Here is an 18151-nt window from a genome sequence, read left to right on the forward strand (position 1 = left end):
CATTTGTAATCACTTAGGGCTCCAAACTATCAAGAGATAAGTAAGAACAAAACAAAAATTGTTCCATTTATGCTTGTTAAAACACGTGTTGAACTTTGACTAGATAACAATGACATGTAAAAGCATTGTTCTTAAACAAAAACAAACCGGGTTAATGATAAAGTATTAAATGTATAATAAAGCAGTTGGTTTATAACAGTGGAGCAAACTTTTAGTTTTTACAGTGTTAAGGGAATGTTGATTTTAAGCCAACGTTAGTAAAAATATAAATCCCATACAAATAAAATAATCAAATTATTTGTATAGTTTATACTTTACAACAGACATAAAAGCACATGTTATGTAAACTACCAATATTAGTTCTGCATATTTTTTTATGAATTACGTGTACAAAATAAATATTGAACTGAAATAATGAAAATTAAGATTGAATTTGCTTACAATTTTACATAAAATTTGTATAAACATGTATAAATATATGTTAGCATTTTTTGTTAATTGTTGTAGAATAAAATCCTTTTAGTAGAGCCAATGATTCTTAGATCTTACTAAAATGTACATTTACTCTTAAACTAATTACTAATAATATATAATATACTTTAGACTTTAGCATTGTACGAGGTATGAGGAGCATTCATTGGTAATTATAATATTGCTCCATAAAAATTGCAATGAATATCATTCATCGATTTGTTTTACACAGTTTGCCGTGTGTCGGATTACTTGTATCTAGAAACCTGAAGAACGAGACATAAATATTTATTTACTGATGTTGTACAATACAAATGCCGTAGGATATCGGTGTAAATTACTGAACTTCAAAATCCTTTTCTGGGGATATCGAGTTACATCATCGTCAGCCATGTTCGTTACTTACCGTTCTGTTAGATAATTGAATTACAAGAAGAAAATAATGGAAATTCTCGGAAAAGTGATTTTTTATGTAGCATTAGACGTTATTATTTATTATCGTTCTCCTTATTATTATAATTATTTGCATACCTTTCGGATAATTGGAACTTTTTTTTTGATAAAACTATTGGGTGATGACAATTTGATTAGAACTATAATTATTATTCAGTTGGTAGAAATATACTATTTTTCAGGATTCTCTTGTGTGATTTACATACATATTATAAATAGATGCAATAAAATAATTAAAGTTAACGTTATGAAAGACCAACAATAATTGTATTTATATAAAAAATACCCAACTGCAATCGAGCGATTATAAATTCTTGAATTTAATTTAATTGTAGCAATTATGTTGTTTTTTATCGTAATTAATCAATTTAGTATGGTATTTATTAATTGCCCATTTATTCATATTTTCAATTATTAAAGAATGAAAAGGGTTAAATTTATTTCAGTAATTAATTCTTAACAAAATGATTTGACGTCACACAAACTCTTGTGCTTAGGAATGATACACGCATAAAAAACATTATTGCATTATTTACAACTGTTTGATAACTCTACATTAGTGTGTTAATGTAGTATCTTCGTTATTTATTACAATTTATAACCTTTGACTTTTAATCAAGCTTTAAGGATTGAAAATTCTAATGTTGTGTGTTAAATATTTAACGTTCAAATATATTTATTATACCGTGAATTGTACCTACGTTATTGCGTGAAACATACTTGCAGAGACGTATCATAGTAGCCTTACCAAACTGTTAAATATGTATAGAACAACTTTAGCTATGTCCTAGGTATTTTATTTAGTTGGTAACTTAAACACCATCCAAAATTATTCATTAGTAAAGATTTTTAAATTTCAAGTAAGTGTTTCTAAAATTATTTTTCATTTGTTTATGAAAAATGAATGTGTATATTGATAAAAAGTATAAGAAAGGCTACGACAATGATAAACTGATCTTTTATGTATTGTATAATTTTAGTGAATCTGCTGTGAGTATTGTCCTTGTAAGATTGTCCCGCGCAAAGTAGTAAGACAAAAATAAATTGTAATTTTCTCTATAAAAATCACTGTGATAGTCTGACAAAAAAAAACCAATAAAGAATCATTACGGTTATAATAATTCTACTATATAGTTGAAGCTTCAAATTAAGATCTACTATAACTAACTCCTTAATAAATGGGTAGGTAATTTGGTATTCTCTTAAAGAGGGTGCTACATTTTTTCGCTTGAAAGTATATCTCAGGATATGATTTTGTTTTAGGAATAAAACAGCTTTAACGTAAAAATATATCCATCTAAAAATATTAAATATGAAACTATCTAAATTTTAACAACATCGATTAGCGTTAAAACGTTTTTGAGTATAGTTGTAAAAGTTTATGCAATAAGTTCTATGTCCTATGATTTAGTATTTAATAACTTTATCGAAAATCTCTAATTACTTGTCAAAATTAAGAATAAGTGTTGGTCTTTAGACGTATAGAATTTCTAACTTTAATAATATGTATGTATTAATTTTATGTAGTTCCTTAAATTCAGATGTGCAGGCTACATTAGTAGCAGAAGTGTAAGTCCTTCTGCTGATAATTTATTGTTTTTCTTTAATAGAACCATTATTTTTAGAACATTAACCGTTATAAAAATATTTAGTGGATAATTTCAGTTTCGATAAATATTTACCTCGTATCGAAGATAAAACTAATTTCGTTACGTCAGTAGCATGAATTCATATGACCTAGAAGTTTAATCCAAATAGACTGAACAGATAATATATAAGCTCCAGAGTGTATTTTGTTATTAACATAGTTCCTTATGTATAATTTTGAATAGGAAATTTTCATATTGCTGTAAAAAATGAATCGTTTTGTTTTTTCGAAATCATGGATTTAGTCCAGCAGCGGGGTAATACGATTAATTTGCATACATTTTGGTCGAGAGGGCGAACCTAGACACAATCGTAGAAATGAGAATAAAAGAAAAATAGCATAATAAAAAGCCAATTAAATCACGATGACAAATTTATTATTTTATTATATGACGTACTCTGTTGGTCATCCAACTTCTATTTCATCTATATTACATTTTGAATTTTGGAGTTTTGTTAACCACATATCACGCACGTGCCGGCCATTATGAGCGTAATTGTTTCACTTTGTAGTTTCTGATAGATGCCGGGGAAAATAAAACCTTATATATGAGTATCTATTAAGTATGGGTTAGTCGTCACTCGTCTACAAATGTCGAGAAAACCAAATACACTGTGTAATATTATAATAATAACAACGCAATCTGTATTGTCAATTGTGTTTATCGAGAATGAAACTTTCTGGTTGGAAGATATGTGTAATAAAAATCTATATATGTGTGTTGTATCCCTTTTGCATAAACTACAGCACTCGTAGTGAAACGGGTCATTCACATTGAGATTTACGTGTGCATAACTTGGCAGGCAACTCGGGAAAAATTGTATTTACCAAGGCGTTGAACCCGCATCGCTGCAGGGCAGCTTGATTTCCAGTGTATGCCACCGCCGACTTAATGAGAGTTTTATTGTTACTGTGCATTTAAGCTGCAAGCATTTCACCATAAGTATGTAAAGTATGTTCTACCTAAGTATTAACTTAACTATGAACCGTTATAGTGTTTTATGTTATTAACTATTAGGTCTCGTGGCTTAACTACCAATGACAATTTTTTTGGTGGAAAACGTATGGTAGAAAACTAAAATTGGTAGGCTCTTAATATATCGAAATGGAGGTTATTTTCAAAGTCTCTTTGATACTTAAAAGCTTAAAATGAGGACTAGGTTTCATGCGATTTTATGAAATGAACTACCTTGTCACGACATGATTTTTTTCTTGTGCATGTCCAAACACCCATGTGAATCTATGTCATTCGTTTTTGATATTGGTTTCCCTATTAAATAAATTGTCTAAAAATATATTTTACCGTGTAGAGTAATTTATTTTCTGAATGAGATTATGACAATACTTTAAATGTTTTGGTATTATTCTAGTTTCGGATAAATTAATATTTAAATTAAATTTGTAAAGCTGATTTCATTCCTTTGAAATCCAAAAATGAATTTTAAATTTGCATACCTATAAAGAATTTTAACCTAATACTTTTAAACGACTGTAATAGCACCTAATATAATATGTTTGCTAACCTAATTTAATTTTAGCTTCGATCAAAAGCTGAAAAGTTATTGGTTTATCAATATTATTTTTAAAATTATTTCTTTTTCATACAAAACATTAAGGTGTTAACCGTTGCGCTGAGTTTGGTCAAATATAACCTACAATCTGTAGCTCAACAATTTTTCATCAAAAATACTTTGAATTACAACAAAATTTAACAAAATTTAACTTTCTCCTTACAAAAACCTTTAATGTATGATGAAACTAAGGAAAATTGCATCAATGTTCAATACTCGATTTAATGCAAAATAAAAATAAAAATAATTAAAACAATAACCACGATACTTTTTAAATAGAACAAAGGAAATGTGTCTTTATTATTTTTTAAGCGTAAAATTTAATACGTCAAATACAATCAATGCCTATAATACAATTTCTGTTACTTTTATAATTTTTTATTTAGGAAGATTGAAAATGCATCGCTAAAAAACGTTTTATGAGTTATTCTATTGTTAACGATTAACCGTACTTATTGCTACACTGTAGAAGATTAGAGTAAAAGTTTTGAACTTTTGTTCGCCATTTTACTTTCTCCGTTATTTGTACACTGCATTGTTCTATATTATTTAAGAGGGCGTCGCACCGCCCATTTTTAAGAAGTATAATATAGGCAATTTTTTACAAAATCTTAATTTAAAGGTTAAACTGTGATGTGTAATTATTAGTTCAATAACTAGGACTCTATTGTGGTAGTTAGTTTTTTTTGGACTATCACAGCATCCATGAAAGCGATTTAAAAATGTTTTTTTCATCTCTACATGTTTAAGCAGACTGAAAATAACTCGCTTAATTTTAGTTTTAGAGTAAAAGCACCTATTATAAAATTAAAAAAGAACAATATTCCGGAGGGTAACACGGTGGGTGTTTCATTATTCCAAGTATAACGCTCAATACATAGTTTAGATATAACGACTATTTTAACATTTTTAAATAACTGTAACTTTTAAAAAAATGAACCGTCTTGCCTCTGGAATATTGTTCTCTTTTTATTTTATAATGGGTGCTTTTACTCTAAAACCAAAATTAAGCGAGTTATTTTCAGTTAGCGTAAACATGTTTTCACCACTGAAAATCGTCAGTGCGACGCCCTTTTATACAGTCGTGTTGATGAAATGTCATTCATGAAAATATAGAATTTTTGAACGAATGGTATTTGAAATAGTTAGGTCTCCTTGACTTCATTTTTGGCTTAGTTAATAAATCTTTCATTTAATTGTATTTTATTTTATCTAATTTGTTACAAGAAACAAAAAATAAGTTATTCATTTGTTAAAAAGCTAATAATGTAGTAGTATGAAATAAGTCCTAGAACAATAAAATGATTCACTATTACAGATTATTTCGGGCTCGTTTATTTTAAATTGTATTAATGAATAAGAATATTTTACAATGGTTAAGTGATAATACGTTAAGGCCATTATAGGTTTTACGAGTTTTGTACATAAAGTGATCACTTCCGGATTATTATTAATATTCGAAGAAGAGTGAACGGTTCGTTGTGTAATAAAGATTATTTTAATTAGATAATGGCATAATTTATGACTTATAAATTAATGATACTGAACTTTAATGAGTGTATAGTAGGAAAATACTTATTTACGATTATATTTTTCGTTTATAGAAAAAACGGCAGTCCGTCGTACAGGACTATTGCAAAACTGATAATACCTGCGTGATAACAATTGATATATTGCTAGTCTTCAAAATGTAGTGATACTTTAGATAATTAAGTAAACATATTAATTGAACACTAAAATCTGTATATGATAATTTAATATATGAAAGATTTTACTTGGGCTTAATTTTTAAGGTTAGCATAATTTTTCTACAGAATAAATACTGTAAAGTTAAATTTTGATCACCATGTAGGTACCAGAAACAGTTAAACGTTAGTACTGTATGAACGAAGCATAATATTAACGAAGCACTGTCAAAAGTTAGGATAATGGGATCAATTTGAATATTGAGTATCGCATTGATACTCTTCAGGTCAGAAGGGTAAAACATGACATTTGTTTTATTTATAAACTTTTAAATGGTTATATAAACTGTCCGGATCTATTGTCAAGTATTTCTTTTTTAGTTCCTTGTCATACGAATAGACAAACTAATACTTTTTATGTGCCATTCCAGCGTACCTCATATGGTAAGAACACCCCTTTAGTTAGATCTATGCAACATGTAAATAATTTCAACATTGACATGTTTATTTGTAATTCTTTTATTACTTTTAATTTATATATTAGTAATTTAATAACTTAATTTATTGTACCTACACAAACACCTTTATCTATGTAAATATTTTATGTTCCACATATAAATTGTAATTGGGCTCGCCCGTTTAATAATAATAAATAAATAAATATATAAACCATTCTTTATTACTAAAAGTCGAACTTTTCAATGCGAATAGGTTGATAGTGCGAAATTTTCAATATATTTAGCAGTACCTACAGTATAAATCAGCACAGTATAGAAAATCTAATAGCTATCCACAAATTTGCATGAAAGCCGTACTATACATAAAGCAGTTTTAACAAAATGATACTATTAAACTATAAAAAAGCTTTGATGCGATCATTGGATTGCTACTGTTGCCGATTGACGATTTAAATTATACATACATGTAATTTTATTAGCGATTTAAAAATAATTATAAAAAGTACATTAAAATATAGCAAACATACTATTGAGCATACAAAAAATGTTTAAAAAGTAAAAAATATGTACAAAACAAATAATGTGTTAAATTATCCCATTTAATTATGTAGTATGCGCCTTAAAATGTACAATAATTACGAAAACTGTTGGCTAATGGTATTCTATGTACAAACCGTTTGAGATAAATGTATCAGCTTTGATGATGAAAGAAATATTGGCAGTAACTTAACCTTACCTAATCTTAGAAGTAGGTAATTAGTTTTACAACGTAAGTGATATTTGCTTATAATACTGAATTATTTTTACGGTTATTATCCGATTATTAGCTTCGGTGCGGAGCTGAGAAGGTGTTGTTTTTACAATGATGTGTTTTTATTTTTTATTTTTATTTTTTGTGTCTGGACCCATTTCTTGGTTGCTATGTGTGTGTGAATCAACAGTTAACAAGTATTGAAAATATTTTCATTATATTGTTTATTACGATATATGGGTAACTATGACAGTACATTTTTATAGACAGACGATCAACCCTTATCGTATCCACCCTGCTACAAGACTAAATATTAAATTTTAAGTACATTATTGCCGGTCCCACGATATCTTCTAAACCACTATAACTATAAATGTGTTGAAACTTTCGCGGATTGAAATATCACATAACTATAACTAGTTTAAACATACTATCCACAGATTCACATTGAAGCGTTTATTTAAAAGTGATTTTATTACTTTCAGTTATAATAAAATCTGTGGACTTGTGACCTCTCCGTCCTCACTGTACTGGCTTTTTTTTTTAATTACAACAAATAATCTACATTTATATGTTAAATTGAACTTCAATCTAGTAGTATAAATACTTTCTAATACGCACAGTTATATAAAAAATGTAAGCGATTCGACAACCGTAGTTATATATCTAAATATCTTTACCTAATGATACAGTCCTTTGTTTCATAGTAGATTCAAATTAAAATCCATCGCAAAATTTCAAGATCCTCTTTAGAAATAAGAATATAGAGTAACAATTTCTTCAATAATCGACATTTTTTCTGTATTATGACCCGTGTTTAAGCATGTATTGAATTTTGCATAAATTGACAGCCACCCAAGGTAGTATTCGACTTTCTTAAATCTCAAATTCAGTATAATCAAGAACAGTAAAAAATTACTAAAATGGGGTCCATTGTTCACAGATTCGCATCAAAGCGTTTTCTTGAATGTGAATTACAACTACTGACTGACCTTTATTGTGTAGTTGATTTTTACTTTGTTAGCTATCTTACAACTTCGAGGGAATCTATTCTTATGGTAGTTACCGACAGTTATCTTATTGATTTCATATTGTATTTATGCTTCTGAACCAGATGGTCTAGCGCATTTGCTAACCACTGAATATGTTAATTTATATACGGCCTACAATATTACAGCCGTGACCCTTATTTTAAAACAATCTGTTATCATATGTTAAATAATATAGAATTAGTTAAGGTGTAATATTCAGTTATTTTTTGCTAGTTGTTTAGTGGTAGTAATTAAATAAGATTAAAGAAAATGCTTCAATACGAAAATGTGAATAATGGACCCCATTATGATATTCTTACTATACTCATTTAAACTGTGCTTAGTGATTTACTGTTTTTTTTTGTATTGCGCTGGTTTTTACTGTATTCGATTTTAATGTATAATAACTTTAAAATTATACTTTTTTTATGCTACTATAATATTTATAATTAAGTTACTTCATTTTGTTGTTTAACTTTACAACCTTAAAGATTACATTGTTCTCACCAAAACGTAAAGTCAACCTTATAAAAAATAGATTTCAGATTTTTATAAAAATCTGAATACATAAAATCATAGATAGACAACTAATATAATAATTATCTAATCAGTATAATTAAATTATAATTATGGTAATAATATCAGTTTTTTATTATGATTAATTATCTTATTCAAAATAAAAGTAATGTATTTAAAATAATAAACTACATTAAATGTTTGTAAAATAAATGTTTAACTGTTGTTTCGTACTTGATCTTTGTACTTGAACGCAATGTTCAAGCTAATAAGATATTATAATAAATATTCATAAATATACATATAATATTAATTAACACACGTCGCAACCTCAGAGTTTAATTACCCGTAATTAATTATTTATACTATTTAGTATTATCATTACATATGATTACTTGAATTTTATTATCAAAAATTATTTACTAATATTAGTGTAAATGATAATATATTCGCAAAACATATCGAATATTTAATGGTGTAAATTGATAAAGAATTTGCACTAAATTAGGTACGTGAAAAACAAACTCGAGTAAATCGGTCCACAGGAAAAAAACTGACACAAAACAACAAATATCATTATAAAACTAATACCTTCTCTCAACTCCGCTTAAAATGATAAATATTAGATTTATCGAAAAATAGAATACGCCATTGTCTCAAAAATCTTGTCAACTTTTGATATAGGTGTTTTTGGTCTAAAATCCCTCTTGGACGCAGTCACCGTATCTGATAAAAAAAATATTTAAAATCGCTGTCATGGATACTGAGATAGTCCGAAAAATATACCAACTTGGTAGCTTAGGATAGTTATTATGATAATTATAGTCCTATTTTTTTAACTAATTATTACACATTACTGTTTAAGCTTCAATTTAATATTTTGCAAAAAATCGCCTACACTGAACTTCTTAATAAATAAGGGGTATCACGTAGTGTTATATGGATTCGAATATTCGGATTCGAACAGCTAGTTTTTAAAGATTCGAATAGTTGAAAATTGTATACATTTCTATTTAGAGTATAACTTCTACTTTGATCGATGTAGAAGAGTGTTAAGGTAGCGCTTCAAAATGTTATCAGTCCAATTCTACTCAGCCTGGACCGATCTATTCCAATAAAATAAACGTAACTGACTGGATTGACTTGGATTCAGTAGAGCTGAGTTAAAACTATTTTTGAAACATTAAATCAAGTTAGGTATTAACTAATATTTTATTTTTCGTTAAGCTATCTTGAGTTGTCAATTTTTACTTTTTTTAACCATCTGGATCTGACCGGGTGAAAATAATGTTTGTATTAAAGAATCTACACATTTATTGCTTGAAGATTTTAGGTAAATACACTTTTAACAAAGTCTTCCTCGTTAAAAAATTGTATACATTTAAATTAACACCCGATCTCTACGAGTTATTATCTTTATTTCCGTTGTACACATTATGATAAAAATAACGTATATTGCACCGAAAATTTTAAAGGGATAAAATTAATTTGTATTTCAAAATTAGTATTTATTGCATTGCTGCATTTTTGTTGTTTTTTTTATTGATTTTGAATTAATTGAAGAATAATATATAAATTGACATACTAGATTTATTATAATAATAACTTTATTATGTTATGTATGTAGGTTAAACATACAAACAAATGCAATCGTACCTTTTATTACTAAAAATAGTAGGTACTGTAGAGTGCAGCTCAGCGATAGTGACAAGTTTTCTTATTATAGTCTTAGATAATAACAGACAGATTGTGCATTATCTACAGGGTAATTATTTTATCATGAGCCACTGAACATCTCATAGGGTTTAATAAGACATTATTTTTTTCATAGTGATTTTATAGAATGTAATATACATTTTTTTTTTTACCCCCTTCCAACTTGATTTTTTTGATAACAACTTTTGAAACTTAAATGGTACCGTATACATTGCACTCACATTTTAAATTGATAATAATGGAGTGGTTTGTAGTATTATTTTAATCTACCCCCACCCTAACTTTTAAGAAGGGTGTAAAAATAAAAAAATTGTGAAAAATTGTGATCACAATGTATAAAAACACTGTAAAAAAAATTTCATTTTAAACCATAAACAGGATAAAATGATCACCTTGTATAATACACATTACTATTTAATCAACAATAATACCGGTTTAGTATCAGACATAACAAACCATATAATGACAAGTTAAGATTTTAATACTTTTTCTTTTCCAACTTTACCTCTTCGGCGTTCGCTATGGCACCAAGTAAAGTTTGGAAAGTTTTTCAACGCGATGCAGAAAATCTAAGCACTTTGTGCTTATTATGCGACGAAAGACTTAAATATTCGAGGTCCACAACTTGCTTATGGAAGCATTACAATGCGAAACATAAACCTCAAAATGGTGTTAATGCTGTGGAATTCAATAAAAGGTATCAATTTATTATTAAACACTATTAAGAGAAAAAGTATTCTAAATTTCATACTTGGTAAGGAGGGTCATTGTAGGCGAATGCAGCAAATGAAAGTGTTTTTTTTTGTGTAGTACCTATTTCCACAAGTATTTTATTTAATTGTGTTGTAAACTAACATCCCATGATTATAAATCCGCATTAAAAGTTGTTCAAAACTTTATTAAAAAATAAAGGATTTACATTTTCCCCGTTTGTTTACAATAACCCCCCTTGACCTCTTATATTTTTACATTATTTTGGTCTATAGAAAATGTGTAAAAAAAAGTGCAAAACCAAAATGAGTTTTATTTTATACTTTTAGATTTTAATTAGTATGTTATTAGTTATTATTAAATAGTAAAACGTAACACTGTGTTTATAATTTTCACCCCAACTCTTTCCAATAGTGACCTCTCTCAGTAAAAATTAATTTATCTTTCATTAGGTGGATAATTTTTTAATTTTTTAATTTTTCAAAGAAAAAAAAGCTTTTTTATAATTAAAAATGATAAATTAAATAGAAAATAATGTGATGAACCCACAATCGGACCAGTCATAAAATACCTTTAATAGCCTGTAGGCTCTACAAAAACGTTAAACAAAATTAATAATTATATAAATTGTGAAAACGCAATTTAGATTTTAAAAACTGAATAAATTATAAAAAATTTCAAAAAAATTTGGACAGCAAACAAATGTGCATATTGAATATAATTTGAACTTTAGTTCTTTATTGATTCTTTTGACACGGCCTGCAAGTGCATGTTTCCGTTATTAGCGATTAAATGTGCGCCCGGTCGTGTTATCAACTGTTCACCGTCTCACTGCAGGTGGCAACGATAAACTACTATATCGGCCCGAGCCGGCCGTCGGTGTATGAAGAGGTCCGTGGGGGGTCATTTACAGCGAAACACGGCGGCGATGACCACTGTAGACAATCCGATAATCAGTTATTAATTTAACATTGATCCGCGATTGTCATCCGCCGCCGTTCCGCGCATTCACTTTTGTTATATTTCCACATTGTTTTCAAAGTTAATAAAAACCTTAACTTTTTGATTCGTTTCTATATTTTCTTCAACCTCCCCTTACTACCGTGTCAACATAATTATTGCAAATTATAATTTGACAAAAGAGGAATTTAATTCCTCGTATCTCGATTGATAGGATAACATGTTATTTATTCATAATTTAAGCAATTAAAAACAAGTTAATACAATTTGTATTTTGAAAGTTGGTACAATTTTTGTTTTCTTAATAAAAAACGGATAGGTCACACAACCTTGTCCATATAATTTAGTAAAAACGGATATTTCTTTTAAATTTGTATGCGTTTTAAAATTGGTTTTGATATAAAAACTTATAAGTAAATAATTGTAATTTTTGTAGTAAGAAGTAAAGTTGTAATATTTCTCTTTTCCTACTTCGAGAAAGTATTATAATAGTTTTAAAATACGACGGTTATTATTGGTTTTTAATTTATTCTAAACTTTTAAATATTAGCTTCTGTATTAGGAACCATAGATTGATAATGAATGCACCCAATCACACTATATTTTGCCACTTTGTGTTTTACCTATTCAGAACCACGCCAGTAGGTTTAGTTATTAATTATACCAATATTGACAAAAAGTGACATTTAAACTCATTCCTTTCTACAACAAAACTATGTTATCATACAGCATAATAGTGTATGATTAGTCCATATCAACCGTACTCATTAAACAAATATATAAAATATACATTTCAGGCGATGTGACAGTGTCGATTTGTTAGATTCCGATAGCGAATTAATTGAAGAACAGGTCACTACATCTAATGAATCGTCTACTATTTTAGTTTCGCCTAGTAATCCCAGTACTTCTACGTCTAATTATCATGTAAATAAGAAAGCTCGCGTATCTAATGTCACTGCATCTGCTATAACACGCCCCGTATCGAAAAGCCGTTGTGAACTAATTACACAGGCAATGTGTAATATGATATGTGTAGATTTATTGCCAATAAATACTGTTGAACATGAGGGCTTAAAAAAATTAATTAATGTCATTGAGCCGAATTACAAGATATCCTGTAGGAAAACAATTCAAACTCGTATACAAGCATTATATTCAGAGAAATTAGATTCAATTAAAGCTAAACTGTTGTCAATCGAGTCAGTGGGCTAAAGTACAGACTGCTGGACCTCTGGAAGTATAGATTCATACATGACTGTCACTGGCCATTACTTAGACGATAAATGGAAATTACATCTCCTTAATATTTCAACTTTTGAACTTACCCTAAGTCATACATCTGAAAATTTATCAGAATCAATTGAAACTTTAATATCTGATTGGGGTTTAGAAAATAAGGTTTCAGGAGTCAGTCATGACAATGCTCTTAATATAACTAATGCAGTCCAGTTATTATCTTCAAGACACATAATGAGTAATCCATGTGCAGCTCATACAATTCAATTATCCGTAAAAAAAGGTTTAGATATATCTACATCCGCGTCAATAGTAAAAAGAGCCTCAGCTATTGTTAGTTCATTTAAGCATTCTTATAAAAGAACATACGAATTGGAAAATATTTTAGAGCAACAAGGAAAACAAAAACTAAGTTTGATACAAAGTTGTCCCACTAGATGGGACTCGACTATGTTTATGTTAGAAAGACTTATAGAACTTCGGTCAGCAATCGTATCAGTAATGGCAGATCGTAAATACTTTACATGGCAACAAGCTCAAAAACTAGAATTTATAGAAGAAGATTGGGATAATTGTAATGAACTATACAATTTGTTAAAACCGTTACATTTAGCGACAACCGTGTTATGTGCAGATAAAACTGTAACAATATCATTGATAAGGCCAATAATAAATGGCCTAATTTCCAAGCATCTTGTGGTAAACGAGAATGATAGTGCCTTAGCCACACATTTTAAAAATGCAGTGGTAGAAGATCTCTCTGTAAGATTCGGTATCGCAGATTATACCTCAAATTATTCAATAACTATTGCACAAATGGCTTGTGTATTAGATCCCCGTTATACAAATTTAAACTTCGAAAGCGTTTCTATACAAAATATAATTAAAAATAAAGTCCGGTCTATAATAGACGTCCAGTACTCTGAGGTCAATACTCAAAATCAAAATGATAACAATTCAAATACTTACACGGCTTTAGATACTTTACTTGGGTCATCATTTGAAAAAAAAGAAACAGTGGATGAATTCACACGGTATTTGTCTGAACCTCAGATCCATTATAATTTAAATCCCTGTAATTGGTGGAAAGAATATGAAAATAACTACCCGACAGTTGCTAAATTGGCAAAAAAAATATTAGCTGTACCAGCATCCTCAGCTTCTTCGGAGAGAGTGTTTTCGGCTGCTGGCAGTATTGTAACGAATAAACGAAACAGATTAGACCCGGCTAATGTTTCGGCTTTAGTGTTTTTATACCAAAATAGAAATTTAGAAATATAATTTTACTCCAGAATTGATTTATTGTTATTGACTTGTATATTATTATTATATATTATTTAACGGTTATTAATATTACTATTTAGTTAAGCACACGATCATTAAGTTTAATTTGTGTTGGCTTAGGTACAGGTATATTTTTCGGACAAAGTACAAGTACACATAATTATTTGTATTATTTTTTTTAGATTGATATCTAGGTTTGTCACAAACGTTACACTAATTGTATTTACTATACATTATAGGATATGAATTATATTATGTATGTTAAATTAAACATATTATTATTAGTGTCGTTCTAAATTAAACAAAATTAGAGAACTTTGTATCGAATATTAAATAAATTAAATATAATATATGTATGTATTTGATGGATTTTGAATTACAATTTATAAACTATCCAATACAATCTGATCGCGTTTTTAAATTTCATTCAATTAATATGTGACTTAAGTAAATTGGCGAGGGTACTGCAAAAGTATTATACATACAATTTTTTTTTTACCCTGGTGGGTAGGGAGATACGTTTAAGGATATTTTTGAATAAGGAAATGCCTAATAAATGTTCCATAAAAATAACTCGTATTATACAAAGGTAATGCGTGTCGAATTTTAAAGAGGGAAAATTAGCGTATTTGTTTATGGGTTTTCCCAGTTTTGACAGGAAAGAAGTTTATTATACATAATATGAACTTTTTACTCAATACTGAGTACGAATTAAATATGATTTTGGATCAATAGAGATGGTCATCGAACAAATCAATTCATATTTATTGTGTTTCTTGAACAGAAAAACAAAAAACATCATCATAAAATTATAATATTTAAATATATAGGCATCAATAAAACAAATTTATTAAGAAAAAAACTATTTGTAAATTAATTATTATTACTATTTGAATATTCGAAGGATTCGAATCCTTATTGAGATTCAAATCCAAACTATTCGAATATTCGAATATTCAAATATTCGAATATTTCCCATCACTAGTATCACGTTTATTAATGTTAAGATATGTTTAAAAAATTGCCTATGCAATGCGCCTTAATAAATGCTAGTGTAGAAACTACTGAACAAAAAAAAAAATTGACCAACAGATTTTTGAGATAGTGTAATTGTTATAGCCACACTTTAAATCTACATTTAGCCTAATTTTCAGAGTCCCAAAACCACGCTCGAAAAAAAAATTTAAAAAAAAATTCTCGGTAGAGGTTTTTATATATTTTTTGGTTTGTCGACGTACTGTATCTATTGATAGTACTATTTTTAAAGAATATTACATACATACTTGGAACTAATTCGACAGTTTTTAAAAAAATATTGTACGCTATATTTAAAGTTCAAAAATAGATGAATTGGTTGAGTATTTTTCTTGATTTTAATGTTAACATAATGATTTTTGTTTGTTGCCAAGGAAAGTTATTACTTATTAGTTACCATTAAATCTCGTTTATTATCAAAATTTAATTTGATTATGCCATTAATTTAAATATTCATATTCTTAAATAATGAAAAAATATATACTATATATATATAATCAATCATTTTAATTTTAAATCCTCTACTATAATTACACGGTATCAATACGGTTCAATGTTGTTCTAATTTCTTAACGTCGGATTCGATGTTATGTTTCAGTAGTATGACCTGACTTATAATGCTCATAAATAAGTCAGATGTTATCAGTTTTATTCCACAATAATTCTAGCAGATAAGCCAAATTTTTGTGAAATTCGACTTATCTGTTTTTTTCTCTGACCGCAGAATTATTATTATAATTATTAGTATAAGAAATAATTTTTTTCTGGTTATGGTGTTAAAGATGTATGATTGAGATTTATGTAATTTTTTTATAAATGTAAACGTATTATAATGGTTTTTAAGCCCAGCTCTTCTTTCTTATGTTTATATTTCAAACAAATCTGTTTTATATTTAATTTGTTTCTGTTTGTATTCTGCGATGATGTAGTAGTAAACAGAAGTTATATTAGCTTCAATGCGGAGCAGAAAAGGCATTGTTTTTATAATTTTGTGTTTAATTACTTTTTGATTAGTCTAACTGCTTTACTCCTAATTTCATGAGCCACGCTATTTTTTATTTTTATTGCTTAACCCACGGCCAGTTTCTTAATGAGGTATAAAATAGATATTTTCTCTAATACTTTTCACCTACCGCCTCGAAGAATCACTTATCTTGCGTCTTCAGATAAAGGTTTTAAACTTAATAGTAGATTTCTAACTTGACTCTAGGCCACATATTGAAAATGTTAGTTGAAAGGCTGTTAAAACCCTTAAGTTTGTAATGAGGTTGGCCAATGATTTTCGGCTAGGAATGTCTAACAAGTCACTTTTTTATACGCTTATTCGACCGATTATGGAATATGGTGTGGTTGTTTGGGATCCTCATATTGCTGCTGATTCTATGCAGCTTGAAAGGGTTCAGAGAAAGTTTTTACGGTTTGCAAGCCATTTGCTACACATTCCAAGTGAGTCGCACAACTATGACCTGGTAGTAGACGTTCTTAGCCTGTCATCCCTGGCTGAGCGTAGGCGTTCAATGGGTATTTCATTCTTAAATAGTCTGTTAAGTAATAAAATAGATTTCTCCGTCCTTATCTCCCTTTAATGTTTTAAGGTTTCTCAACGTTATTCCCGGTTTTCTGCTCCTTTTTATGTTCCTCATTCCACCACCAATTATATGCTTAAATAGCCAACTAGGCGGATGATGGGTTCCGCTAAAGTGGTCCTTCTTTTTCAAGCTCTATTTTCAAATCATAAATTGTAAATATTAAGCAATATAGTTATGTTTACTTAATGTTGTTTATATTGAGTAATTATTGGCTAAATGTTCATTCTTATTTATAATTCTGTTTAATTGTCTATTATAATTTCTGTAATCAAGGGTGTATGCCCGTATATATTTTAATAAATAACAGTGATACATTTTGTTTATGGCATTTAAAAAAAAAATTTCCCTCTACAATGTCATCCTCTTTTAGTTTCATAATAGGTGTTTTTGCAATAACACCATCATCGAATGAGTTGTATAAATTGGCCGTTATAAACCCAATGTTCCATCATTAAAACATACTTAAGCAGAATGCATTTTACTAAGTCAATAGTTCATTTAGAGCAAAAACAACTATCACAAAATCGAATGATATCAACATTTTGGAGACAATGACTTATCCATTATTTTATAAACCTAATATTTAGCTTAATTTTTATCATTTACAGTCACATTTTTTTACTTTTTTAAAATCGGTTATGACACTATCTCCAAAATATGATTATTATCTTTCGATTTAACAATATGTGTATTTGCTTTAAAACAACCATGGAATAAAACGTATTCTGTTCAACTAAGTGTAAAGGATACTGTGATAGTACACAAAATTAATAATTAAAAACCAAAAAAAAGTTCTAATTACTAACTACAGTTTAAGTTTTAAATTAAGATAATAAAAAAAATTGCCTATACCTAACTCCTTAATAATTAGGGGATATGACGTCATCGTATGAAAGTTACCGTCCTTTTAAAAGGTCAAACAGGAAAATGTATTATACAACAGTAATTGGAAAATAAATGTTTATATTCAAAATAAATTTTTAAATATTAGTGTTTTGAGTTTTCTTTTTAACCGAAAATGTCTACAAAACAT

The 18151-nt window shown here is 28.3% G+C and overlaps 1 protein-coding gene across 1 annotated transcript; it reads left to right on the forward strand.

Annotated features, from left to right (window-relative positions):
- Positions 1–12997: 12997 nt before the first annotated feature.
- On the forward strand, positions 12998–14470 carry LOC126835879 (E3 SUMO-protein ligase ZBED1-like; the record flags this gene model as incomplete). The annotated part of the gene is given in 1 exon segment (XM_050568734.1): positions 12998–14470. A coding segment is annotated over 1 exon segment (1473 nt), but the record flags the coding sequence as incomplete, so codon positions are not given.
- Positions 14471–18151: the final 3681 nt, after the last annotated feature.

The sequence above is a fragment of the Adelges cooleyi genome, unplaced genomic scaffold (assembly GCF_023614345.1).
Source record: "Adelges cooleyi isolate 19-005CV unplaced genomic scaffold, UGA_ACOO_1.1 ACOO_flye_CR_arks_rails_tigmint_CR_PRNA_23, whole genome shotgun sequence".
Taxonomy (NCBI): domain Eukaryota; kingdom Metazoa; phylum Arthropoda; class Insecta; order Hemiptera; family Adelgidae; genus Adelges; species Adelges cooleyi.